Source organism: Trachurus trachurus, assembly GCF_905171665.1.
Source record: "Trachurus trachurus genome assembly, chromosome: 15".
NCBI lineage: Eukaryota > Metazoa > Chordata > Actinopteri > Carangiformes > Carangidae > Trachurus > Trachurus trachurus.
Window position 1 is genome coordinate 29,060,579 of NC_139906.1, and position 27,897 is coordinate 29,088,475.

Consider the following 27,897-nt stretch of genomic DNA (forward strand, 5'->3'; position numbering starts at 1 on the left):
TCTATATAAATGTAAAAATATCTTAATGACAAATTCTTTAAAAATTTTGTATCAATCTCTAATAAAACCATACATAACTTATTGTATAGAAGTGTGGGGACACACATTTAAGTCAATCACCAAACCTATTTTTTTACTTCAAAAAAAAGCAATGCGACTTATAAACAAAGTCGACTATAGGCATCCAACCAATCAATTATTTATTAATTCTAACGAACTCAAATTCAAACAACTGGTGGATTTCAAAACTGCACAGCTTATGTTCAAAATTTACAACAACTTGCTGCCCGAATGTATTCAGAAAATGTTTAATTTAAGACAAAGCCATTACAATCTCAGAGGAGTATGTATATTTAGAAAGTTAAAAACAAGAACCAACACCAAATTACAATGCATTACGGTAACAGCTGTTAACTTATGGAACAAATTGGAGAATGACTTAAAAACATGTAATACCATAATCCTATTTAAAAAAGTACTTAAAAACAGGATGATTAATTTATATAAGTTAGAGTAATGAGTGGTGACACGTGCTATGCTGCTGCTATTTCTGTTCTGTTTTCTGTATGTTTGATTGTCTTCTTTTTTTTCTTTTTTTTTCTTTTCTTTTGAGGAGGAAGGAAGTAGGGGAGGAAGAAGGGAAAGGAGAGGAGAAAGGAAGGGAAAGAAAAGGAAGAAGAAAGGGAAATCGAATCAAGCAGCTTCTCTCTTTTTACTGTTTTGTGATTGCATATTTTTTTTATTAATAAATAACAAATTGTATATTTTAAATTTTTATTTTTTATTTTTTAATTAATCAGAGTTGTAACAGGGTAGGCGTAATAAGCTATGCTTCAGCCTATGCCTTTTCGGTCCAAATTTTCTTTTTCTGTTTACTTATTGTTTATTCTGATTGATGTTTTTTCTTTATTTACTTTTTTCTTTCTGGTTTGTAACTTTTCTTTTAATGTCATGATTGACTGAAATAAACTAAACTAAACTAAAAAAAGAAAGAAGAGAAACTGTGTGTGTCTGATTGTTCTACTGAGGATCCAGTTTCCACTTTAAACCTGGATTAACTGACCTCAGACTGACAAAACCTAACTTCTACACTTTGAATCATCTAAATTTGTAGCATTAGATGCTTTTACTGCACTGGGCTGATGGGATCAGTAGAATTGATTCACTTCAAATGTCAAAATTGGAAGTGATAAGATTTCAAATTCACATAAGAACTAAATTGCATAGATTTTTATTTAGATGCTCCATATGAATTTATAAGAGAAGGTGCTTCTTAGTCAGAATGATGCACTGACGTGTATCTGAATCTGCTGCAAATGATTCACATTGACATGACATTATGACCCATCGAGACTTGTGATTGTGTTCTATAAAATATTATGATATGACTTTCTTGTATCATTAATACAGATCTGCATTTATTTATTATATCATTTATTGTATTTTAAGAGGATTTACTTTTTTTTAAGTCCAGTATTGGGGTGATAAAATGATTTTGCACTTTTAAAGACATAATCTGTACATTTTTGACATTTGACTTGATTCTGTTAAATGTCAAATTAATTACATATTAAGGAAACTGAATAAAAAAAGTAAGTAAATGAGTAAATCTTACGTCATTAATAATATGGTTGATGAATGAATGTATCCTGACTAATAGATGACTTGTTACAGACCTTCATCAGGAGGCGATACACTCCACTGCACTGCTATTTCTCCATGAGGACCAGGACACAGCACAACTATGTGGAGTTTGTGCCTTTCAACAAGCAGTTCAATAAAGAAACACACAAAGACCAATTGAAACAATGAAAATGTGAAAACAGCCTCAATAATTTGGTGACATGTTGGTGGGAATGGGTGAAAGGAGAGTGTGTGTGTAGCCGCCGGGGTCGGCGAGGAGCGCGACTGACAAGTTTTAAATTGGGATCCACTAGAAGCAGAGCTTCAGTGATCACAGAGCTTTCTGCTGCTAAAATGTGGTGGGAGTGACGCTCATTAGGATAATGTGCTGTATGAATAACACTGCCGCCACTACACAGCACACACTCCCACGCTGTTAGGGCTCCACGCTGCCTGGATCAATCCACACATGCTCGCCTAAATAGTCTGAGTATAACTTCTCTTTCAGTGTGTAAAACCTGGCTCAACTAAATATACACATAGAATAGGTAGAAGGTAACCAATCAGCTGCAGCTTCAACAAACTCAACATCATGACCAAAGAATGAAAAAAAATAACATCGTCAAAAATGAATACGATTACTTTTATTCTGTAAATCAAATTGTTATGATATATGGTCACACATGGGAAACCAATTACCTTTAAAATCCAGTTTATAACATGCTATATAACATAACTGTAGGCAGATCTGAGGATGTTGAAGTGTTGATTACTGTATTGTATTTAAAAATCTAAATACCTCAGAAGACATGTCTAATATTATTAGAGCTGTTTTATTATTGTAACATACTATAATGAAGGAAAAAAAGGTCCTGTGGACCGAAACGTTGTTTGTTTTATTAAAGTCTTTTGCAAGTGACTTGACAGTGTGCATCAGCTTCCACACCTTGACAACATACTATAATGAACATGCAAATCTGCTTAAATGATATATTAAAATATAAATATTCTATAAAAAATTGTGTCTGATCAGACTCACACTCTGCACCCAGAGTTCCAAGCTGAAGTTAGAATCCCTAAATTCAACCTCAACCGGTACAAACATTCATTTCTGCCTGTGTCGATTCAACTCCTCAACAGTAACATAGGCTATAGGTGCCACACATAGGCTGTGGGGGTTGTACAATATGTGATTTTATAAATTTTCTGTGGAACTGCCGACGTTTTCTGTGGAACTGCCGATGGACACAGTCCAAAATCAGTTTAAAAGTATATTGAATTGAACTGAATCTAATAACCTGTTAGTGACAATTATTTATTTTTCCTTTCGTCTCGCCTGTGTACTGTTTCATAATTTTATATATGCAAGATTAAACAATTATTCATGTTTATATTTAAATCAGAGCTGCAGCTTTAATTTTATTTTATTTCCATTTTTCTTTTCCATTTTCCAATTCAAAGTAAAAACCAAAAAATTCATCAACACATTGATTGATAATGACAAATGTGTTATAGTTTGTCCACATTTGTATTGAATTAAGAGTTAAACAAGCAGGTTAACTATTCAATCTCTGGAGGGTTTTTACTCTATAAAATCCACTTACACCTTAATACGTTTAAGACAAACACACCTCTACCATAGTTGTTGTGAACGTGTGGAAACACACTTGGACAATTGTTTGTCTGACATCAGGCAAAGTGTGTCAGAGCAGATCTGTGTAAACCTGAGACCTGAGAACACCTGTATGAGGCCGGCGTGTAATGAGAGGTCTTTATGTTCCATATGTGTGTGTGTGTGTGTGTATATATACTGTATGTGTGTGTGTCTTTATGTGTGTTGTAGTATCTGGCAGTGTGTCTGCAAGGTGTGTCTCTCTTCAAGGGAATGTCTGCCTGTATAGTGCGTGTCTGCATGAAGCTATCTGTGTGTGTGAGGAATGTAAGGTGTGTGTGTGTGTGTAATGAGGGGGTTCAGAGGGAGCTGTGATTATTCTGGCCTCCTGTGGTGCGGGTCCTCTGGCTCTGTGGGCCCCAGGGAAAGCGCCCTGTATTTAGCGTGTGGGAACGCACATTCTGCCCCCTTATCGCTGCATTGTTGCAGCCTCGCTCTTTTCTTCTCTTTTTTTAACTAATTGAATTCTTGACTCCTGAGCCACAGGGACGGCTCGGGAGAGACCAAAGAGAAAAAAGACATGAATTTCGGGGTTTTTTTTTCTTGCGGTTGAGTGGGGCAGAGCAGTGGGGGTGAAATTGGAGTGTGTGAGGTTGGGTGGTGGTGGTGGTGGCGGTGGCGGTGGGGGTGCAGTCAGCTCTGGCTGGCTGGGTGGCTGCTGTGGCGTCACCCTGTACTTTCATATGGGAGGTCAAAGGTCGCCCCCCCCCCCCCCCCCCCCACACACACCCCCCGGCGGTGGTGAGAAAGTGGCGAATTGGGGATGGTTTATCCAACAATCATGTTCTTCTTTTGGAAACTTTCAAAAGCGCTTTTGGCCCCTGCAACATCTTTGTAGTTGTGCTTGAGGAATTCTAGACAAAACAATTCTCACCCCTCCCTGTTCTCACCTCTCTTCAGGGTAGCTTCTCCCTCCACTGGCTTCTGCCCCCCCCCCCCCCCCTTCTCTACACTACTGGTCAGTGTAGCATACCCCCGATGCCGACCCCCCCTCCTCCTCCTCCTCCTCCCCAGCTTCATGTCAGGATACCCACCTAGTCTGGCAGGAAATTGGCACCGATGTGCAAACATTACAGGCTCTGTGCTGCTTGGCACGAGCGGCGGTGAAGTCCAACTACCAGCGGAGTTCCTGCCGTCTGATTTCTCACAAACTCATTCAATCATTGATCTTTGTGTTGAGCTGAAAAACCTCAAACGTCCACAGACGAGAGGTGAACACACGTTCACGGGACAGAAGCTGTTTAGAGAATTATTGCAGCTGGGCTTATTAATATCTGTGGTACAGGTGCTGCAGTGGGTTGTCAATGTCCACTCACTGGCTTGGCTTTTTCATCACTGTCTCCTCCTGTCAAAGTGTCCACGGGCAAGACTTATTTTTAAACTGTTGAAGGGATAGTTCAACATTTTGGCAAATTGGCCCATTGCCATAATCCCTATAGTTTTAGGAGTAGGTTTGTTACCTTTAATTGTCGGTGCAAGCTGTTTTTAGAACGTAGGAGCAGAGCCGTGAGCTGCTCAGAGCTACGCTATGGAAGTTCATGGGATTTCTTGGTTTCCCTCATCAAACTCATCAAATACACAATCCAACAACTCCACAACGCTCTGGTGGACAAGTTGTGACCTGCACATTCACCATGCTATGAGATAATAACGGAACGTTACTAAAAAATAGCTTGCACCGACAATTAACAAACCTACTCCTCAAACTGGGATTATGACAATGGGCCAATTTGCCAAAATGTTGAACTATCCCTTTAAAGCTGTACAGAAAAGAAAAATGAATTTGATTCCACTCTGGGTCATAAAATTTGTGTAATAACTCATCTATCAGACAATGTAGCCCAAACTTTGTGCAAAATTCTATTTTCGAGTAAATCCGGGATGAAAGTGGGGTCGTTTTTTTTCACACACGAATTATGCGTCACGTTGCTCACAATTCATCAGTCACTGATATTGGATCCGTCATCCGTCAACCAAACATCTGAGACACACACACACACACACACACACACACACACACACACACACACACACACACACACACACACACACACACACACACACACACACACACACACACACACACACACACACACACACACACAAAGCTCGGTCTCGCCCCAAACATCTGGCCTTCTCTTGCCTGTTCCAGGAGGACACACAACACCTGTCCTTCATGACTTTCCGTACTGCAAGATTCTTTGCGTGCTGTGAATTATTAGCCACCTAGCATGCTAACTGTTTGCAATGTTGAGGCAGCTCAGTGCAATAGCCATTGTAGCTCAGCTTTGTAACCGGCTTGGAGGCGTGATCGCCCACCGAGCAGGGCTCTGCTGGACGCATAGCCTGAGGCGAGGTGTCGAGGAGCCGTTGGAAGTGTAAAAAAGCTGCCAATTTCAAATTTGTTTGTGTTGATTGAGTTCAGACACAGTCAGGAAATGTTCCAAAGGCTAGAACATCCCAGCTACCAGCGGTTAACGTGACTGTCGGAGCTTCTGAAGCCGTAACAGTTGGCTTCTGACTGCAGTGGGAAAGGGCCGACCCGCATCAGATGGCTCTGCAATCGACATGGGTTTTTATCGGCTCGCCTCCGAATGGCTTGCAGTGGGAGCGTCACACCCAGGTCAACCCTGCTACTTTATGTGACGCCGCGACTCGTACAAGATGCTTTTGCTCAATCAACATGGCACAGCACTGGCAAGACGGTGAAACAAGAGAGCAACTCATGATCAGTGGGGAAGAGGAGGTTCAGTGGAAATGGGAAAAACACTGACCACTGTTGTGTATGTAGTAGAGATGCGCGGATAGGCAATTATTTCATCCGCAACCGCATCACAAAAGTCGTCATCCACCCACCATCCACCTGGACCAATGTTTTTTCAAAACCACACCCGCCCGCCGTCCGCCCGTTGTTGTATATGGACAATATTTAACTATGTATATATTTTTCCTAATTGGTTCAACCGCAACCCGCCCGAATCTAATTAAAATATTTTTTTTCGTCATGTCATCCGCCCAACTCGCGGTTTATCCGCGGACTCCGCGGATGTGCCCGCAAACCATGCATCTCTAGTATGTAGAGGTAGATGCTGTATAAACACTTAGTGACAGGTAATTATTTTAAAGTGTGTAGTAAGTCTGTATTGATGGCAACCAAGGAGGGAGTTGTGAATTCTACAAGTGAAGACCACTTCCGCGTTCAAAAAGCTGCAGTACCCCGGCGGCCTCTGGGGGCTGTGATTTAAAAAAAAAACTTTTTTACTATTATTAGGTTTAAAATTCTCGCCAATTAGGGCGCGGAAACGTTGAGTGAAAGGTCCGGAGACCCGCTGCTTCGAGGCTGTTCGAGGCCAGTGGGCGGGTTCTCGGCCGGCAAATCCAACATGGCGCTGTTCAGGCCTCCATATTTGAGTCACAAAAACGACTCCCCAAAACCAATGCTACGTCCATATTTTTTACAGTTTATGATGGCAACGCACATATGCACAGCGATGGGGGTGGAGGGCCAGCTGGAGATCAGACCTGGGTTTTTTTGGCCAGTTGGAATCAGTCCTATGCCGATTGTGAGTGGGTCGACCCACGGTTAGAAAATCTGCGTCAACCCACTATCTTTAGTGGGAAAGCGGCACATGTAGGCTTTGTCCTCTTAAGGATGCAGCCCCTGAATTGGGACACAGCTTATGTAAGGGAAGACCATTTAGCATTCAGTGTTAAGAGCTACTCACTTAAGCCCCTTCTCCTCTGGTCAAAATCCCTCTATAAGCCCCAATAACATCAGGCTGGGGTCGGCAATGAAAAAGGGTTCAGTCACTCAAACCTGGATCTGGTGACTCAACTAGTTGACACAGGTATTATCAGCCCTGATGTAGACTTTTTGCCCTAACCCTGCAGTGATGTCTGTCAGACAGCAGACTGCTGCGCCGTCACACAGGGGGGGGGTGGGGGCGATGTAAACTAGGAAAGTTCATGGTTCAGTATGATTCAATGTCATAACTAATACATCTGTGGCAGCATCGCTGTGACATAGGCTGTAATCTACACTATAACTCCTTGCGCTGGCCATAAATCCAACGGTCGTTAATTTAAAAAAAAAACTGCCATGGTGTAAGATTTGGTATCAGTCATGGTAATTTGAGGCTTGGTAACTACCACCCTCTGGCTGACTGGGCCATGTTTAAGTGAAAAAAAAATGTATGTTTGTTCCAGTGTTTTACTTTTAGTATTTTATCTTGGTACCATACTGATATTACACATTCTGTTTCAGTTTCATATTATACTTTTTGTTTTCATTTCAGTTTTATATTTATATATATTTCTTTGGGGCGGCACAGTGGTTAGCACTGTCGCCTGACAGAAAGAAAGTCCTGGGTTCGAATCCCCGGCCGCCCAGGTGTGGAGTTTGCATGTTCTGCGTGGGTTTCCTCCACCACCAAAAACATGGCTAGGTAAAATCCTCCAGTCAGCCCCTGACCAAAGGCACTGGCTCATGATCTGGAGTTGGTCCCCGCGTGCCACACCATGGCTGTCCACTGCTACAAGAGAGGGATGAATGATGGTAAAAGGGCTGGAGGTAGAGGTTGGAGCTTGGCAGTGCAATCATGTTTCACAGCCTACAAGAGAAGCGCCATCCCCAGGGAGAGAGCTGTAATGACTGTGGCTCATAAGTCGACAGTCAAAGGGCAAGTAGCTGTGATGAGCCTTCTGTCTGCTCAACCTGGGTCGTCTGTTGTTGTTTGATGTTGACAGAACTGAAGAGATGAATGAAGACGTGTCCAGAAGCTCCACCAGGTAAATTCACTCATTCATCCACTAATCCTCAAACATAAAAATGGAAGTGACTGAAAGTGACTAATTACTGAATGAAACATCTGCATACACAAGAAGAAGTGGTTCCTTGCTAATTTAGGCTAGTTGTTGTATATTATATTATAGTGAATATGCCAAGACAACAGCTAAACATGAGGGATGTAAATAGTTGTGTAATCTCAGTTTTATTTCTTAGGCTACACTCTTAGAAATAAGGGTTCTAAAAGGGTTCTACCCGAGGGTACCTTGAGGATGTTGTTATGATGCTATGTGAAGCCTTTTGAGACAAACTGTTTGTAAAAATGGGCTATACAAATAAAACTTTCCTACCTGGAACCATTTGTTTCTGAAAAACCCTTTCCCGAAGAAAGGGTTTTTCAAGGGTTCTTGGTAACACTAAGGGTTCCAGTAAGAACCATTTTGATCCAGAGAACCTTTATAAAAGGTTCTACCAGGAGCCAAAAAGGGTTCTCCTATGAGGACAAGCCGAAGAACCATATATGGTTCTACTTAGCACTTTTATTTCTAAGAGTGTACTTCCATACTAACAGATATGAAAAAGCATCACCATCACCACTCACAAAAACTGATGTTCAACAGGAAGTAGATTTTCATCTTTGTAGTTTTTTGCAGATGATCAGATGATAGAGTCAAAATATAAATATGTGTAAATATTCCTCATGTAAAAATGATGAGTAAAGGGAACCAGTGAAAAGCACAGTGAGTAGGGACTACCCACAGGGGATAAAAACAACTGAGATCAACCTTTCTGACCCTGTCCTACCCCTGCTCCCTCCTGTAGTGCTGCATCAGATTTCACTGACTGTCCAGTACGAGCTCCATCAGAGGGCACGCAGTGTGAACACACAATATGGTGTGGAAAAAAGGAACAGGAGTGAGGAAAGCCAAGGTCCACGGACACTGATTGGATCAATCTCTGTTCCGAGGCAGCAGAGGGTGAGGACGGGGGCGGCCGCCCCGCACTAGCCTTGGCATTTCACCGCAGCCACAATAATGTTCGCTAACAGACCTTGAGATGATATCTCTGACCAACAACACAAAGAGACAGAGGGATGGAAACAGAGGGAGGACGAGATGTTTGTTTACAGTACAGTGTGGGGATATTAGGGATGCACCGCCTTTTTTAGCCCCAGTGTTGTTCCCAATACCTGGTTTTACTGTCGTGTATCGGCCGATACCGACCCCAAACCAGTGTTGAATTAAAGGGACACTTCACTGCGAGATGTTCGTTCGTTGTTGTAAACCATTGAATGTATGATGTAAACACGGAAGAACATCTCGCAGAAAATCTTGCGCATGCGCACAAACATCAACAGAGCCACTGGGAGCTGCTGCTACAACAAGGATAAAAACAGAGATCTAATTCATTTTTTACAAACAACTTTTTCATGTGCTTCAGTACAGACGAGCAGTATGGAGGTATCTGGATGTTTCATAGTGTGTGTTTTAGCCAATTCAAGTGAGCACTATCCGCCAGCATTATATGAAAATCTGTTGTCAGCTGGAACCCCCCTGGAACTCCAAAAGCGTTTTGATGACTCAGAAAGTTCTCTAAAAACCTTCCTAGGCGTGACAGTGAGTAGAAAATTGGTGAATTATCGATTTTGGGTGAAGTATCCCTTTACTTTGCCATGTGGAAAACATCCAAATACCTCCATGCTGCTCGTATGTAATGTCCGTCTTGTATTGAAGCCCCAAAATGCGAAATTGTCCCCTCTATTTTTCAAGCTTGTTTGTAGCGGAAGCAAATTTGGACGAACTGGGAAGAGGACAGACCCTGGTTTGTCCAAATTTGACGAACCAGGAAGGGGAGCTTCGAGAAGCTTCCGCTACAAAACAAGCTTGAAATATAGACTTATTTCATTTTTTTCAGGACAATTTCGCATTTAGGGGCTTCAATACAAGACGGACATTACATACGAGCAGCATGGAGGTATTTGGATGTTTTTTGGTGTGTCTTTTTGTTACGAAGACAGTTGGTATCCATTTGCAACCGTTATATGGACATGCACTGCTATGCCGAGACCCCCTGTAACTCAGAGAAGCCACAAAGGACTTCTCCCAGCCCTTAGTCCACATGAGGGGGAGTAGATAATGAGTGAAATTTCAATTTTGGGTGAACTATCCCTTTAAGTTTGATATGTGTGTGCATGCGTGTGCATGTGGGTTTACAGTGAAGAAGTACGTTCACTTGAGTATTAGTATATTTAGGTTTCTGTTCTGTACTTGAGCAAGTAAAATTCAAGCTTGAGCAGATTTACATTGACTCCACTACACTAGAACAGTTGTGTCCACCTCCAGCTTTAGTTAAGCTTAACTTGTGTGTTGTAGGGCTTTCACTGGTCGCTCGACATCGCTGTGGTTTGTTCTTTCTTCCCTCTGTAACAACTGGGGTGAATAAACCACAGGAACCAGCTGGAGGGGCGAGTTAGTGGCCGTGCCGAGCAGAGGTGGCTTTAATAGGTATATCAGTGGGTTGACACCTGGTTTCCAGAGGAGTTTTAATTAACCAGGCCGCTGGTCAGTGAGAGGTAGCAGGCAGGTTTCCATTATGAGGGGGCAGCGGGCTGAGGCACAGTCTGCTATTTCAGCCAGCAAATTGGAGAATTAATGATGTGGATAATCTGCCTGTTCCTCTCAGATCTGAGAGACGCTTCCAGGCCTGGAGCGGACCGACAGGCCACCATGCATGTACGCACATACACCGGGTTTCTGATTCTCCGAGGAGCAGCAGCTCTGGATTTAGACGGGGATATTTGATTTGCTCCTCAGTTATTAACACTGACCTGTGACTGGATTAAGACTGGGCCAATAGGCTTGAAGTTTATTTTAATATACATTTAGAAATGAATGGATCCTAACAGCACATAATAACCAGGGTGAGGACACAGATCGTTTTTTTAAGAGTCACATTCAGTGTTATAAAATGTTATAAAATGTATAAAATGAGTATTTCATGACTTGTATTTTCTGATCATGTTTTCATCAACACAGTGGGTTCTCAGTAAGCTCTAGGTATTTATGTAAATGCTTCTGCTGAAGAACAGACACACCTGAGAAACTAACAGACTGACTCATCCACCTGATGTGGACGTAGCTCAATGACACCTGAGCAACAACAAGGTCAGTTGTTTTGTTTTCCATGTCTTGTTCACCACTGGGGGGGGGGGGTCAAGGCTGATGAGATCCAATCAAGGGCATCTCTAGTATGGCATCATTTGCATAAGTTTTAAACCTAAAATAGTGTGATAGACGATGAGCAGCACACAGCTGTCTTTGTCTTTCAGTGGGTTTTCTGACCCGACATCAGTGGAGCAGTACTATAATAATACCAATACATTTTATTTATAGGCGCCTTTCTAGCTCTCAAGGACACCGTACAAAGAATAAAAAATGTGCAAAAAAAAAACAAAACTACAAAATAATAATAATAATGGCTTGAATTTATATAGCGCTTTTCATGGCACCCAAAGCACTTTACAGGAACCGTTATTCATTCATACCACATTTAGGGATGTCACAAGTACTTGTTTTCACAATTAATCGCGGTATTAAACGCCACAATTAATTGATCGTAAAAATTCCTAAATACCGTCACTTTCTGAAAAAAGATTATGTATGAACCGTGTCGGCAGATGTGCACCAAAGTAAAGGTAAATGTACAGATACTGGTCCATTTACCTAACGTAGCATTGAATTGGTAGGAATTGAAATGCTAGAGTGTCATTTATAATAAAATAAAAAGAGATTAAAATTAAGTTAACACATTTGGTATCGATGATAATTAATGACTTGAATTTTTCGAACACTTCCCCTGGCGGATTAATAATTGGTCATATTTTAATAGATATTTAAAATATGTTATAATTAGTAATGTGTATTTTAACTATATTTGATTTTACACATTAATAGTGTTGTGAAATTAATTAATGCATGATAATCATGATAATACCGTGATTATTTCTCTGACAATAATCGTACCAAAAAAATCTATTATCGTGACATCCCTAACCACATTCATACCAGTGGTGGTAAGCTAGGTGTAGCCACAGCTGCCCTGGGTCAGACTGACGGAAGCGTGGCTACCAATTTGCGCCAAACGGCAAAAGATGTAAAAACAGGTTAAATTTAGCCAAGTTAGGTTATTGTGTTTTAATTTGCAGTGTCTTTTAATTTGCTGATTTGCACTGATTTTGTTTTTTTGCACACACTCTGGCATGTTAACTCATTGAGTGCCAACCACGTAATTTCTCGTTTTTCGTTCCCATGCGTTGAGTGCCAAAAACGTAATTTTACGTTTTTTGCTTTTTTTTTTAAATTATGAAAATAGACACTTTAACACACCTTATGTGTAAATTTGGGAATCTACGACGAGCAGAACTGAAATAGATGACGATCAAAAACTCATGACAGCTCATGATCTGGAAGTTTTTTATCATATTCATGTTCTGCATGTGGATGCAGCAGCTGCTCTGCTCTCACCCGCGAGGCTGCAGCAGCTCGGAGCCGAACAGGAAGCTCTCAGCCGACAGTCCCGCCCGGTCTTCATCTGGAGCAACACCGTGTCCTCCCCAAGGTCCTCCCGCTGTAAAATGTGATGGTCTCTGGGTCAAAGCAGACCGGCACCGACCCGTACCACAGAAGGACCCCGACCACCGGTGGGGCCGGTGTTCCCGACCTGCTGTGGCCGAGAGACCATCACATTCCACGGCGAGAGGCTGTGACACGGCACGGTGCGTCTGTGTTATTGTTGTTTAGTGGCGCCCCCCCCCCCCCCCCCCCCCCCCGATGGTGGTTTTGTGAATAGAACAACAATTGTTGTATATATTTATCTTACACGAGCCCTTTGATCCAGAAAGGCGAGTGTCAGAAGAGCGACAGGCACAAACAGCGCACCTTTCATAAAAGACGCTCTATCTCCTTTTCTAGAAAAAAAGGAGGGATTTTGGTGAAACCCAGCCATGTTTAGCTTGACTTTTCTCAGGAACAGAGGCACGTAGAAACAAACGGTTTGTGGCCACTTGAAGCATAAAGTTTCACCTTTCAAATGAGCCACAGCCACCAACTACATGTTGGTGGCAATAATATAGAATACACTGTGGCTCTACAAAAATGGTCTAAATTGCCGGTACACTTGACTAAAACTTTGGAAAGGAGCGCGGCACTCAATGAGTTAATGCTGAAGCCTGGTTGAGGTATGAGATGAGACTGTTGTTGTGTCTATTTATCTATTTATTCTTCTTTCTTAACGAATGGGTTAGATTGCGGAACTGAATTGCACTTTTAGGATTAATAAAGTATTCTGAATCCTGAATCCAGTAAAGAGCAGGTAATTAAGTTAAATTAATTAAGCAGAGACCACTCTGTCTAACAGGTGTTAATTTACAAACTGCTTTAAATAATAGAAACAAATGAAAAGAAAGTAGCGTCATACTGTGAACAGGGAGCTACCATTAACTACTGCACTCTGCTTTAATGAATCCAGGGCAGACAGTGATTCAGTGAGGTGGGGAAACCCCCCCGGACCTGTGATGTTTCCACTCCGCAGCCAGATGGACCATCACCTGCGTCTCCGCCGGACGAGCAGGTGCTGCAGCCGGGATACTGTTACAGCGCCCTGCATCTGTCCGACTGCATGTCATCAATGTGAGCGAGGGCGTGTGAGTGTGTCTTATTAAGTGTCTCAGTGCAAACATGGCTGAGTAATCAAAGCCAGCACTCAACCACCACTGCAGAGAGTCTGGCTCCACTTTCTCAGGCTGGTCTGGATATTCTGATCTTTACTGTCTATACATGTGAGTTCAAACTAAACCGTCTGTTCCAGAGTGAAGTAAACCATAAATAAAAGCATATGTAACTAAAATACAAACATTAAAATAAAAAGCCTGGTTCAAAACCAAGATATCTGGATTATGCATGGTCAGTGCGCCAAATTAAGGACTATAGCTAAAAGTGACATGTTAACCCGCTGTCACTTTAAGCCATTCACAAGACAGCGCTGGTAAGTTTGTCCAAAAAAGTCACTAGCATGGACACAAGGTTGCTAGGTCACAAAACAAGTTGCTAGAGGGTCTGAAGAGTCTGGAAATGTCATGACAAAGGCGCTTGGATGGAAACGCTGCCTGCGAACGCCCCCTGATCACACAATAGAAACCGTTTGTGCCAAATCATTTTAACAGAGCAACAGCCAATGGGGAAACTGTGAATTCAACATTCAGTCCTGAGGTATTCAGCTGACCAATGACATCACTTTATCAGTCATTCAGTCATTGACACCGGCCTCCTCAAACAAGCTACAGTTACGTATGATGTCAAAAATGTAAACATGCATCAGAGCTGAGGAATCTTTAGGTTGACAGTCACCATGGTGACCTGATCACATTTACTGTACGGATCTTTCAACAAAACTACAACATTTGGATGAGTTGTGATTGTGGAAAATATAAAATTACTGAATGAAATTAGCTACCCCCCCCCCCATGTCTTTTAACTACACTAGCTGTCAGTGAGTTGTGAGGCCATAAATCCAGACAGACAGAGGATAACATTAATAACCTTGACATGAAAAATCAGAGGTGCTGGCTGCAGCAAAAAGCAAACTGGTATTTACACCTTTATATTATTATTATCTAGTAGATCCATTAGCCTAAATGTTATACTGTAGATCATTACACACTCGGCTTGCAGTAAATGATCAGAGAAGCGTGATGAAATGAAAAGAAGGAGGCTGAACTGTCACCTCAACTTAACCTCAGCCCGACCCAAACCACAGAAATCAGATATAGAGGAAACCTTAAAGGGATACCGGTACAACATTTTGGCAAATTAGCCCATTGCCATAATCCCTATAGTTTTAGGAGTAGGTTCCTTTAATTGTCGGTGCAAGCTATTTTTAGAACGGCGGAGCAGAGCCGCGAGCTGCTCAGAGCTACGCTACGGAGGCTAATAGGATTTCTTGGTTTCCCTCATCAACCTCATCAAATACACAATCCAACAACTCCAAAACGCTCTGGTGGACAAGTTGTGACCTGCACATTCACCATGCTATGAGATAATAACACAACGTTACCAGACAGAGTTGTTTTAGAGGTAAATACAGAGACTGCTTGCCGAAAAACTGCCCCGACGGGAACGCGCATCAGCGGTGTTGCATGAATTTGCCTCTAAAACAACTCTGTCTCGTAACATTCTGTTATTATCTCATAACATGGTGAATGTGCAGGTCACAACTTGTCCACCAGAGTGTTTTGGAGAAACCAAGAAATCCCATGAGCCTCCATAGCATAGCTCTGAGCAGCTCGCGGCTCTGCTCCGCCATTCTAAAAATAGCTTACACCGACAATTACAGGTAACAAACCTACTGCTATGACTATAGGGATTATGGCAATGGGCCAGTTTGCCAAAACATTGAACTATCCCTTTTATACAATGGACAGGTCAACACACATTTCTACCTGATCTAGTCTGTATCAAACTACATTACTGTAGGAAATTCTATGTGTGACCAGTCACAGCTCTTCGTTAGTGATTCTTAATAAATGCTTACCTCAGTGTAGGACTAATAGCAACAGACCACACTCTGTCGTACATGGCGATTGTGCTTCTGGGGCCGCTGGACGTCAGAGTCCAAATCTAGAGAATCAGAGGTCCCCAGTCAGCACAGATGATAGTTGGCATCAGTGAAGCTCATGATGAATTGAATCTGAGGTGAAATGTAACACTGCAAATGAGGTGATGTCAGTTTGTCTGAACTGTAGAAGTGTTCTGACCCTGGTTGTTCGGTCTCTGGATCCACTGATGATGAGTCCGTCTTTAGAATCCAGGCAGTTGACTTCCTGGTTGTGACCCGATAGCGCCACCGACACGTCGCTGGTCCTGCTGTGGACCAGGATCTTGCCATCACTGACGGACAGAGAGGGGCCTGATATTAACAGACTGTGACACATACAGAACTGTGCAGACAGTCTAGGGACTATATAAGAATAAGTTTCATGAATAATACCATGAATAGCTGTTATTTATCTGTGAACTCATCTATTGGAACAAAGAGGAAAACAATCAGATCTCATTCTCCACCATTCACCTGCACAGTTAGTCAGGTCCATGGCAGGTGCAGTCAGTTGTTCCAGCATTTTGGAGAACTTAGTTGCAGGTGTATTTGCTATACCAATATGGGAGCTGGGTGATAAAATAAAAACTCGCTCTTGCTCTGAAACTATAAAGACTCTTGGCCTGCAGGACTCTCACTTAACAGAGTACCTGTAGACTGTGATACTGCAACTTCCCTTTAACTAAAAGAACTGAGCATTTCTTCCCCATACCGTTTATTGATCATCTTGATCTTTATTTGTTCATGATAAATCCTTATGATCTTATTCATCCTCTTTGACTCCTCCTCTGAGTCTGGTTCTGGCTGAGTCTCTCTGATATTTCTTCCTCTGACCATCTTGATGCTCTCTCATTTTAACTTCTCAATAAGGAAGTGAGAGTAAATAAGGTTCAGACCCAGTTATATAGCAGAAATCCATTTTAGACAAAAAATATTATATTTTTTTCATATCATAGAGTGTTTCTTGCTAAAAGTCTGGAGAGTAACTTAAAGGGATATTCCGGCGTAAGTTTAACTCATGGTCTAACACACCGTGACACAGAGTAAGACCCCCCCTTGCGAGATCACATTTGCCAACCGCATACTCCCCTAGTTTGTAGCAACTTCAGTGAAGACCGCATGATAGCAAAACACTGCTGTCTATTTCTCCACCAGCAAATTGCGATCAAAAAAGCCACTCATAGCCACAAATAATGCAGTGGATTAAATTTACGCCAGAATATCCCTTTAAGCTCCAAGCAAACTGAAGCTGCTGCAACAGTTGGAGTAAGGAAACACAAATGACTACCGCCTGTTGTTGATCTACAGCTACTGTACCTTCCACCGCTGATCAGGTGAGAGTCGGTCAGAACAAAGTGACACACGTCTCCACTGTGGCCTGAGTAGATTTCAAAGGGTTTCCTCTGGAGTTTCCCTGAGTCATGGTGCACGTAATGCGCTCCGATATCAGCAGCCTGAGACAGAAACAGCACGTCCCCATCTAGTTGCAACCACGGCAACAGTCTGAAGATGAGACAAAGGACGAGACATGTAAACGATGACTGAAATAAAAAGATACGATTTTAGTCTCATGTCTGTGTATGAAGTGTGGAGCTAGACTTGATAGGATGTTAGTGGTTAGCTTAGCGTAGTATACTGACTGGAATCAGAGTTAAAGGGGACATATTATGGAAATGTCACTTTTTGAAGGCTCTTTAACATATATTTGGGTGTTGTGACAATTGACAATTGGCTCCCTAGGTTGAAATACAAGCGGTTTTTACAAGCTATTTCCTCAATTGTCATCCAATTATGTAACTAGTTTTCAAATTTGCATAACCCCACCCCAACCTGGTACGGGTAGAAGGGGTGGGGCGGGGCAAGCAGTGGTTAGGGGGTTAAGGGCCTTTCACACCGAGCGCGGTATGCGCTGCGCCCACCGCGAGGTACAGCGCAGACAGGCGCAGAGCAGGGCGGCAGCGCTCACACATATGGCACAGGTTGCTTAGCGACCGAACAAACAAGACAGGATTTGGGGGGGTATACCGCTTCCGGTGAAGTTTAGCGTCAGGCTGAGCAGGGAGCAGTTTAACAGCCTGTTAGAGAGAGTTGGTCTGATCCTCAGGAGGATGACAACTCACTCCATGCATCCGTCACTTTAATTGAACGTCTGGCCGTTTGTTTTCACTCTGCAAGCGGCTGATTTTGTTTCAGACTCCACTACATCCTTTCCTATTGGACGCGCCGAGATGTCGTCACAGCGCGCTGCGCCCGGATTTAAAAAATTTAATTCGGGCGCAGCGCACCGTCGCGGCATGCGCCCACCTTGCGTGCCGCTCAGCTCGGCGCAGAGCCATTCGCCCGTGCGCCGCGGTAGCATGTACACAATGAATGGGTTTGCTGCCGCCTTCCGCCGCCTGCCGCGTTCGGTGTGAAAGGCCCTTTAGGGTTTGGGTATAATTTGTGCAAAAGGGGCTTAATATGTTTCTTTAAAACGGTTCAGTCAAAGTGTGTAGGTAAATGACTCACTTTGTTTTCCATTTAAGTGGAGTCGCCCTTTTGCAGACTCCATCAGTCCAGTTCTGAGCGATCTTCACTCTCTCCTTCAGTGGGATGTGGGGATATCTGCAACAGAGACAGGGCAGACGGATGGTTTTAAAGTCTGATTATAATGAAAACGGTACTTTGACCATTCAGAACTATCCAAGTGTCTTCAACAGGAGGGGACAGTGACACGCAGGAACTGTCAGATCTTCTGAGACAGAGACAAATCTCTCAGTATTTGTTTTTTTCCACAGAAAAAAACAGACCCTAACCCTAATAAACAATTTCATTATACATCTGATGCAGGTTAAACAACCACCAACACATCCATCCCTCGGCATGTAGTGGGATGAAGATATTGTACTGATCAAAGCTCATCAGCTTTTCATCACATCAACTCAGCACAAGTAAATAAGTAAAGTCCCTGAGTACAAATGAATATGAGTGGATAACTAAATAAATAAATAATGAGAAACAGCAATGAAAATGTCATCTGTGTGTGTGCAACATGATCAATAATTTAGCATCTGGATCTCTTATTTTACAACAACTGAAACGGGAACATCAGCAGCATTTTCCTCCAGTCTCCACACACACAGCCACAGACTGACAACACCAACCCTCAACCAGGTCGCTCATTGTGTGCAATACACTGATGACTCCCGTCCACAACAGAGAAACAAGCTGCTAGAATAGAATAGAATAGAACAGAATAGAATAGAATAGAATAGAATAAATCTTCATTATCCACCAAGGTGGAAAATTATCTTTGGCTCACCAGTAATAGAAGACAAAACAGCACTAATTACACTAAAAGCAGAAACCATAATAAGGTTGTACTAAACTAATTCAAAATAACAGTAGTTTTGAATGTAAGTTATTCTTTCCAACAGAAAAAATATATTCATAGGGTTTTTAAACTTATCCATCCACACCTGGAGGGAAAATGACCACACTGTAAAAGCCAATCAGCTGAAGCTTTTAGTGGCACTTACTTCAATACCTGAGAAGACGGACCAAAGACTTTGAATACTTGGGCAGGACCACAATAGTTGTTTAAATTTAGGATATATGCAGTGATGTTTGAAATCTGTATGAAATTCTAAATGTTGATAATCTTCTGCATTTACCTTACATGGAGCCATCTGACCAGTGATCAGTGAGCTGACACAGGTGGTAACCTCTGTGCACCCTTTGACAAATTAACATCTGGATTAAGACAAATTAACAACTGGATCAGGAGATACACACAGAGCCCATGAAACAGGCTCAAACTGACTGTGCATCAGAAAGGGCCTTCGTTGTTAAAGACAATGATAATGTGAAGGTGCAAGCCAAGTCCAGGTCATGTTGTATGTTCAGACATGTGGTACTGATGCCGTGCACATGCGAGGCGTCTGTGCCTGTGATATAGGATGATGACAACACCTAAGGTAGAGAGACAGAGGACTAGAGGAAGCAGCATGAACACACAGGACACAGCAGCACTGAGATCTGCTATGACACTATGACTGTTAGGGGTGTAACGGTATATGTATTCGTCCCGTGCCGTCACGGTACGGGGGTCACGGTTCGGTGCACACAGTCACACGACGAATTCGTCTGAATGAATATTAAAAAAAAAAAAAAATCGAAACTCGAATCCAGGTGGCGGTAATGAGCCTCGAAGCTGCCTGCAGCCGTCATAGCAGACGAAGAAGAGAAGTGATGAGAGAGTGAAGTTAGAGGAGGAGAGCTGTCTGCTTCATTCATGTCACTGTGGCTTCTCAATGAAACAAACGGCGGCGGCGGCTCGCGACCATAATACATCCATGCTCGCGACTGGTCCACCGGACAAAGTCCGTCGGCGATGTTTCACGGATGCGCGGTGCGTCGCTAGAAACGCATCAAACACGTAGCGCATGTTCAACCCTAATACATCCATGGTTCAACCCGATAGCCTATGTCAATCACTGGTGCGAGGAAAAGGACTAGTTGTGTGCAACAACTTATCCCGCAGCTTTTAAGCCTCTTGACATGAACACAGACAGGTGAGGAGAAAAGGAGACCGCACACTATATAGCCTATAATCAGACACATTTTGTCTGATGAAGGGCTGACGCCGAAACATGTGAGTGACATTAAACTGTCACGGGAGCTTTTAACTAGTGTGCGGTCTCCTTTTTTCCTTACCTGTGTCTTTCTTGGTGGTCCAGCACCTAGTCTTCAGTTTTTTGGGGGATGTGCGTGTAGCTGCCTAATATGTTTTATGAACACAGGCAGGACCAGAAACATCACCAAAGTAACTGCTAGTCTAATTTAACTGTAAACCAACATTGATGTCAGTTTTTTTTTTTTTTATAATATTTTTTTAATAATAATAATTAAATAATTCGAATAATAGTTGCCAGTTGTTAAGTGCACGTTTTTTTCCCTCTAGAATTAATGAATGGCATTATAACACTCCTAATGCACTTGTTTTATTTTGTATTCTTTTTTCTTTTAACTTTTATAACACAAGACAGATTTTAGTTTTACATTCAATTAGTGTCTGTTGTACCGAAACCGTACCGAACCGTGACCCCTGAACCGAGGTACGTACCGAACCGTGACTTTTGTGTACCGTTACACCCCTAATGACTGTGAGGTGACTGGAGAGCCAGAGCAGAGGCCTGAAGGAGGAGACAGGGATGGCAGAGTGGCTGCTGGGAACTCTTAAAGCTAACTCCAGTTTATAACAACTTGGATATTAATTTCATGTTCTCACCATCAGTTTTTTTGTGTGTGATGACAACAAGGTGCCTGGTCGTCCAGAGGTTATGGTGCCATGCACACACACTTTGTCTGACGGTCATAACATCACTTTATCCTCATCATGTGAAACACTTTACTTCATTTGGAGGTCAAACTGAAATGTGTCTGTTTATTCAAGATTTATAAATAATAAAACTAATATACTTATAAATAACTGCTAAAGGTCCAGTGTGTAAAATGTGTCAAGGTTTACTGGCAAAATCTGAATACTAGCCTACCAATGAATATATTTGTATAAGTGTATAATCACTATAAAATACAATCTGTTCCATAGACTTATAATTCTTCTTTTATATATAGGCTACATATAGTAAGGGTCTTGCTTAGAGAGTGCCGCCATGTTTGTACGGAATGGAAAACCTAGCCAAACAGAGAGCACGTTTCATGAGTTTCACATTTATTTAATAGATAAATAATAGAATCTGAATGCTAGATGTCACTGTTTTCCCCTCATTTTACACACTGGACCTTTAATTTAAATTTCTAATTTCTTCGGTCTAATCAGCAGACCTACCCAGAGGCCCTGCATCACCTGAGGCCATAAAAGCCCAAGTTTTAGCAGTAGCTACTAGCTAGCTCTGGAGTCACTACAAACATTATTTGATTTATCACATTTTGTATCACATTTTGTTAGAAATATACTTCACTGGTGTAAATTATCATCAGTGGTGGATCCTCCATCCTCTGACAGGGACTTGGTGAACATCTGGGTCAAAGAGCTGAACTGTTATGGTTTGTTTTGAGCTCTGTTATGGTTTATTTTGAGCTCTGTTATGGTTTATTTTGAGCTCCTCTGTTTGTTGTGAAGTAGCCTAGTGTTTCTTTCTTTTCTTTTCTGTCATTGTTATAGGCCTGTTATTATTCTTCCATAATACAGTAGGACACTGTGTCTTTAAGACCTCTGACAGTTGATGTTCTGATCAATAACAGAGTGATCATCATCAGCTGTGGAGGACTGGATGGTTGCTATAGATACCGCTGAGGAAGTAATGCTACAGCCTGGTACAGTGGGGGTTAGCAGTGGGGGGCAAACACCACATCATTGCCCCGGGGTGTGGGGGGGAGTCAGGACAGCCACGCTGCTGGTCCGGACTGTGTGGGACCACGGTGCTCCTGTCAGGCAGAGACCGGCTCCAGGTGCACTGTGGCACTGTGGGGACGGAGGGGGGGCTAGGGGGGCTAAGCTAACCGAGCTAACACACACAGCCTGGTTCTTACATGTCCGTCCCGTCCCGCCTGATCCCCGTGTTCAGAAACTCTCTGGCAATCCGCCTCCAGACCCCGTCCCGGTTCACGAAGCGACACAGGCTCCTGCAGACCTGGGACAGACGACTCAGAGACCTGTAGTCCAAGTAAGACAGGATGTGATAGAGGACGTCCTCCGGCAGCTGCAGGAGGAGCATGGTGAGGCTGAGCCCCCCCACCCCGGGTCCGGGTCTGGGTCTCGGTGTGTGTGTGTGTGTGTGTGTCAGACCCGCAGGTGGTCCGCAGTGAGAACAGCAGGTAAAGCTGAAGAACCGGTCTCCATGGTTCACAGAGCAGCACACAGGAGCACACAGGAAGCCATGGCTGCCGTCCGCTGACGTGATGACGACAGTGATACGTCACTGGGCGCGCTGACGTAGGATGCAAAAATGATTTAGCCTGCTATTCAAAGAAAGTTACAGTACATGCATTACGATTACATATATTTTTATTTTATTTATATATATTTGTGTAGATAGATAGATAGATAGATAGATAGATAGATAGATAGATAGATAGATAGATAGATAGATAGATAGATAGATAGATAGATAGATAGACTTTATTGATCCCAAGCTGGGAAATTACAGTGTAGCAGCAGCATTACACAGACACACATGGACGATAACAACATATAGCTAGTATAAGAATATAAAGAATAAGATTATTTAAAAAACTAACAAATTATACATAATAAAATAGCAAAATATAAAGAACAAACTATACATAATAAAATAGCAATAGCAAATAAAATAGAATGTAATGTATATTTTATTCCTTAATGCCGTCCCACTAAGTTGACAGGGAGTCTGTTTGGTGAAGCAGTCACAGCAGAAGATGTCATTGTTGTGGATGCTCTTCCCTCTGTTTCCACTGCTTCGCTGTGATGATAGTGTGATCTAAAAGAGACTGAAACAGTCTCAGGAGCAGTTAGGCTATGGCAGATCCTGATATCCAAAACTAACCTGTTAGTCTAGGTAAGTCTCATGTTCTGGCTGATGCACAGTGGAACATGCAACAACATTAAAGATGAGCAACAAAATTAAAGAAAAATCTATCTATTACTCTCCTAACTCTCTCTCTGTCGTCTAAGCTCTGTATCAAAACTGATCTCCGTCCACGCTGAAACACCTGAAAACACGTAGCCTAAGACCATTCACATTTATTTGTTGTTTGTTGTAGTGTTTGTGATTAACTGTGTTGTGCTTTTGCAATTGTACAGCACTTTGGTCAACTGAGGTTGTTTTAAATGTGCTCTATAAATAAACAGTGACTTGACTTGACTTGACATACCACTCAGCATGTGCGTGCAGGTGTAAACAGGAAGCATTTTCTAATCTGCAATTGGGAAGTTGTAGGAAATGCTGCAAACAGGGAACAGCAGTTAGAGTTTTCAAACTAAAACAGGTTCTGCAGTGTTTCCAAAAATCTCCTCCTGGACTCTGGAGGTGGACGGTAGGAATGACGATAGTGTTGAGATGCATTTTTTCAGCATTTGGTCCACAACACATTCTAGTGAAATATGGAAATAATTCAGCTCCTTTTATTTTCCACAAAGTGCAGACTGTAGAGGCTATTTTGTGCCAGAGATAGCAAGATTGATTTTATCATCAGAAGAATCTCATATGGGTTTGTTTTTTATCATTGAGCAAAACAAGCAAAAAGATCTGCTTACAAGCTATTTGAGGTACTTTTAGCTTCAACATCCTCTGAGAGGGAACATGAGACACTGTATAATTTGGGTTGGGCATCGAGAATCGAATGGAACCGGTATAACATTTCAATTCCATCGGAATCATTAAGAAATTCTAATTTTGATTCCTCTAATGGCTCCTAAACAATTTTCTTTCGTGCTTCGTCTTTGGTTTGCAGTCCTCCAACCGCCAGTAAAACAAGAGAGAAGAAGTCATTTCTGCCTGAACAGACCACCCACACACCACAGCGGCAGCGTGTGCAATCATGGATACTGTTTCATCCAATAAGAAGTCAGGTTAGCTCCCTCATTCAGACCATGCAAACTTCAAAACTAGAATCGAGAATCGTTGGGAGCTAGAACCAAAACGCTGAAACGGAACCGGAAGCAGTTCTGGAATTGGAAATGGAATCAGAATTGGAATTGGAATCAAAATTGTTAAAAATTTTAAAGATGCCGAAACCTCTACCCGTGTCTCACTTCGGCGCCTACATCCTTCAGAGGACGTATTTGAAGGCCAATTACGTTGACAGGGCCTGTCCCAAATTGAAGGCTTGTCCAAATGTCAAAAAGTCCAAAAGAACTCAGACCATGCAAACTTTTTTGATCCCACTTCTTAAAAGAATCAGAATAGAAAATTGTTAGGAACTGGAATCCAAACCCAAAAACGTAACTGAAACTGGAATCGGAATCATTAGAATTCAAACGATGCCAAACTCTTTATATAATTGAAATAAAAGGTCGAGAACAAACTAGTTGGTGAACTTTTAAACTCAAAGCTTTTTTTTAATTTTTATTTTTTCCACTCACTTTATAATCTTCTGTCACTGAATTCCTGTTTAAGGTTTTAGTGTGTGTGATAATCCAGTGACAATGACACCAGGTTTAGTTTGACTCACACACACACGTGCATTGTTGCATCCTTGCAGACATTGTGCAGCAGAATGAAAGTGGAGATCGGCGCGGCGGCCCCGAGGCCTGTTTAGCCACTAAAACTGCCAAGGTTGTGTCACGGTCAAATGACTACCAAAAGTTGATTGACCTTATGACATTTTATGAGGCGCTTAACCGTTTAGCATCAGTAGCATCAATTTGCGCTCATTCACATCATGAGGGTCCTGAAGCCTTCAGTTACGAGTGGCATCCCCTGCAGCTCTTTGATCAGCTGAGCGCAACGGCACATAATTGAAATATGCAGATCGTTTTTCTTTCTTAAAGACGTTGTCCCCTCGCTGAAAGCTGTGTGCTCTAAAAAGGCCATGCCCCAACACTGGGCCGTCGAAAAAAATCATTTATGGTTGGTTTTCCAGCTGAACTGTCATGGCTAAAAAGGAAATGAAGAGGTTGGGAGGAGGGATATGGGGAGTGGAGGGGACGTTTGGGTGGTTGGGGGGGGGTTGTGGTGGGGGTGTTTCAAGAGGGCTACGGGAGGGAGAGGGGGGTCTTCCCTTTTGATCTTTTTAGGGCAGCAAAGAGGGAGGGGGGCTCCGCCTGAGCTGGCAAACACATTTAGCTGGTAATTGTTCAGATCAGACTGACAATCAGTCTTGGAAATGCACGGACAAACAAAAGTTTACAGCTCCAATTGGAAAAGTCAACAGGTCTCGCATAAGGCCCGTACATAAACAATGAAACTGTCGAGCTGGAGCTTCACTTTGATCAGTTGTTTGCGTTTCAATTATCCAGCCTGCTTCGACTGCTGGCTTTGTTAACACTGCTGAATGGGGGCTTGGATTTAATGGGCTGCCTGTCATTTTTGATAGAGAATCCATCCACCTTACTGCCCCCTGCTCCCAGTACATGTGAACATCCAAATGTTTGGCCACATTCAGACGGACGTTTGCCCTGAGTTAAAACAATGCAAAGGGGGGCTGCTGCCCCAGTGCTCCGTGCCGTTTCATGTACCAGTGTCAAACTCAAATATAATCTGGGAAGAACACTGGAAGGAACATGCATCCCAGCACCGAGCTGGATGATAGACATCAATAGTTACGTGTGTGAGAAAGGTCAACATAGATATAAACCTATAAGAACCGTAGAGTGTAAGATTGGCTCTGCATGACTGAAGTGCCACTTGGCTGTGCAGTGCAGTGCAGGCTGAAATGTGTGTGGGGTAGTTTAACATGAGCTCAGTATCAAAGGCTCTGTGTGATACAATATAAAATAAAACATCTCGTCCCCGCGTCGATGTGGATGTGTTTTGTTGAAGTGTCCCCTGTATTGTCTGCGTTGTTGTTGGTGATGGTGGTGTTATGCGGGTGAGTCCAGTAACTCATTTCCCTTTGGGGACAATAAAGAATCTTATCTTTATTCAGGATTTTAGAAATAGTGAGGTCAGGACACAAGGACACATGTCCAAAAGCCTGAGAGTTTTATCTCTCCGCATCACTGCATTCCACTCTGCTGACGGATTTCTGTTGAAAAAAAAGAAGAATAGCTTTTCTTTTCTTTTTTAGATTTAAATTTTTTGTTTTGCTTGAAATATAGACCACATATAATTTGTATGAACTCCCCTGTAGGTTGTTAAAAACAGCAAAGTCTACGAGAGAACCAAAGGAAATGTGGGATAACTGCACTCAGTGATAAACACTTTATATATTGTAATATATAGGCTAATGGTTTGCTATAAACAGTTAATTTTAGGAATTGAACGTCACTTTTTGTGGTTTGAATTCTTCTCATGAAATTACTTTTTAGGCTTAATGAATTCAAATCATGCATTGAAAAATAAACCAAGTTAGTCAAATTTAGTCATTCTGATCTATAGATTTACTTTGAAAAGTTGTATCTTCATACTTGGACACCTTCACACTCATTCCTGCTGATCAAGTAGATCATATTTTTTCCTGGGATAACCTTCAGGTAACTCTTATGTGTCCCCCCCCCCCCCCCCAGCGCCCCCCCATTCTTTTCTCCCGGTCTGCACCACATGGAGGTCGGGTCAGCAGCGCTTCAGAGCAAATACAAGTGGCTGAAGGTTGTAAGTGCTTTTTGATGGGGGGCAGCTTCTGTGTCGGCTTGTGGCATTCTGGGCTGCTTAGGGAGGCAGGGTCGCGTTCTCTGGTCACCCCTGCTATTCTACAGCCACCACGGGGGGGTGGGGGTGGAGGCAGGGGTTAAATTGCTCCCTAAGCAAATGAAGATGGTCGCTCTGTTTGTTTATCTTGGGTTAAGGACGATGGCTGTGGCTCAATAAAATGGATGAAAGTGATGTTACCCCCGTTCTCCTGCACCGGAATTGCTCCACATTTGCATGGCAGCATTGGCGACACAGAAGGTGTGACTTTTCCCACAAGCCAGTTCTTCTCCGGGGTTCACTCTGCAGACACTAGAGGCAGTGGTGGGGGCTGTAATGGAGAGGGCAAACTCATTCATTCACAAGTCTACTATAGTGTTCCAGACGGTCTGCAAAATCCTGCATCTGAGAAACAAACGGCAGAAACTCAAAAAAAAAAAAAAAAAAAGTTTTTTTCTGTTGCTGTCAGGTTTTATCACTGAGTTATCACAAAGCACCAACTTTAATTGATTGATCTGGTGTCTGTGAGCTGCTGCTGGAAGTCCTCCGGGACAAATCCCTCTTTTAATCCAATGTGGAAGGACTTAAGCAGATTAATGTCAAGTAGTTGTCAAGAGCATTTAATTCAGAGCTGTAGGTTAGACAACCTTTCAGAGGTCAGGATTAATTAGTGAAAGAACTCCATTTTTCACTCTTTCCAGGGTGTCCACGTAGAAAACGTGTCAGCAGCATTTCTCTGGTTTGATCTCATTTTATCAGCTCTACACAGGCCACATAACAGCTCATGCTTTTACTCACACTATGCACCTGTTAACACCACCCAAAGCATAAAAAAAAAATCTGTTCACATCAGGGTTGATTCTATCTGTTCAGATTCAAAATTGATTCCCATATTT

General features: G+C 42.5%; 1 protein-coding gene across 1 annotated transcript in view; it reads right to left on the reverse strand.

The window, feature by feature from the left end:
* Positions 1-22,625, reverse strand: part of fbxw4 (F-box and WD repeat domain containing 4) — a 63,488-nt gene extending 40,863 nt beyond the window's left edge. Inside the window, exons 1-5 of the mRNA XM_083987986.1 lie at positions 22,266-22,625; positions 18,240-18,335; positions 17,049-17,234; positions 15,892-16,024; positions 15,669-15,754 (exon numbers count right to left, since the gene is read on the reverse strand). Of these exons, the coding sequence (XP_083844112.1) occupies positions 15,669-15,754; positions 15,892-16,024; positions 17,049-17,234; positions 18,240-18,335; positions 22,266-22,450 (686 nt within the window). The 5' untranslated portion in view covers positions 22,451-22,625. The remainder of the gene's footprint in view (positions 1-15,668; positions 15,755-15,891; positions 16,025-17,048; positions 17,235-18,239; positions 18,336-22,265) is intronic.
* Between the last annotated feature and the right edge of the window lie 5,272 nt (positions 22,626-27,897).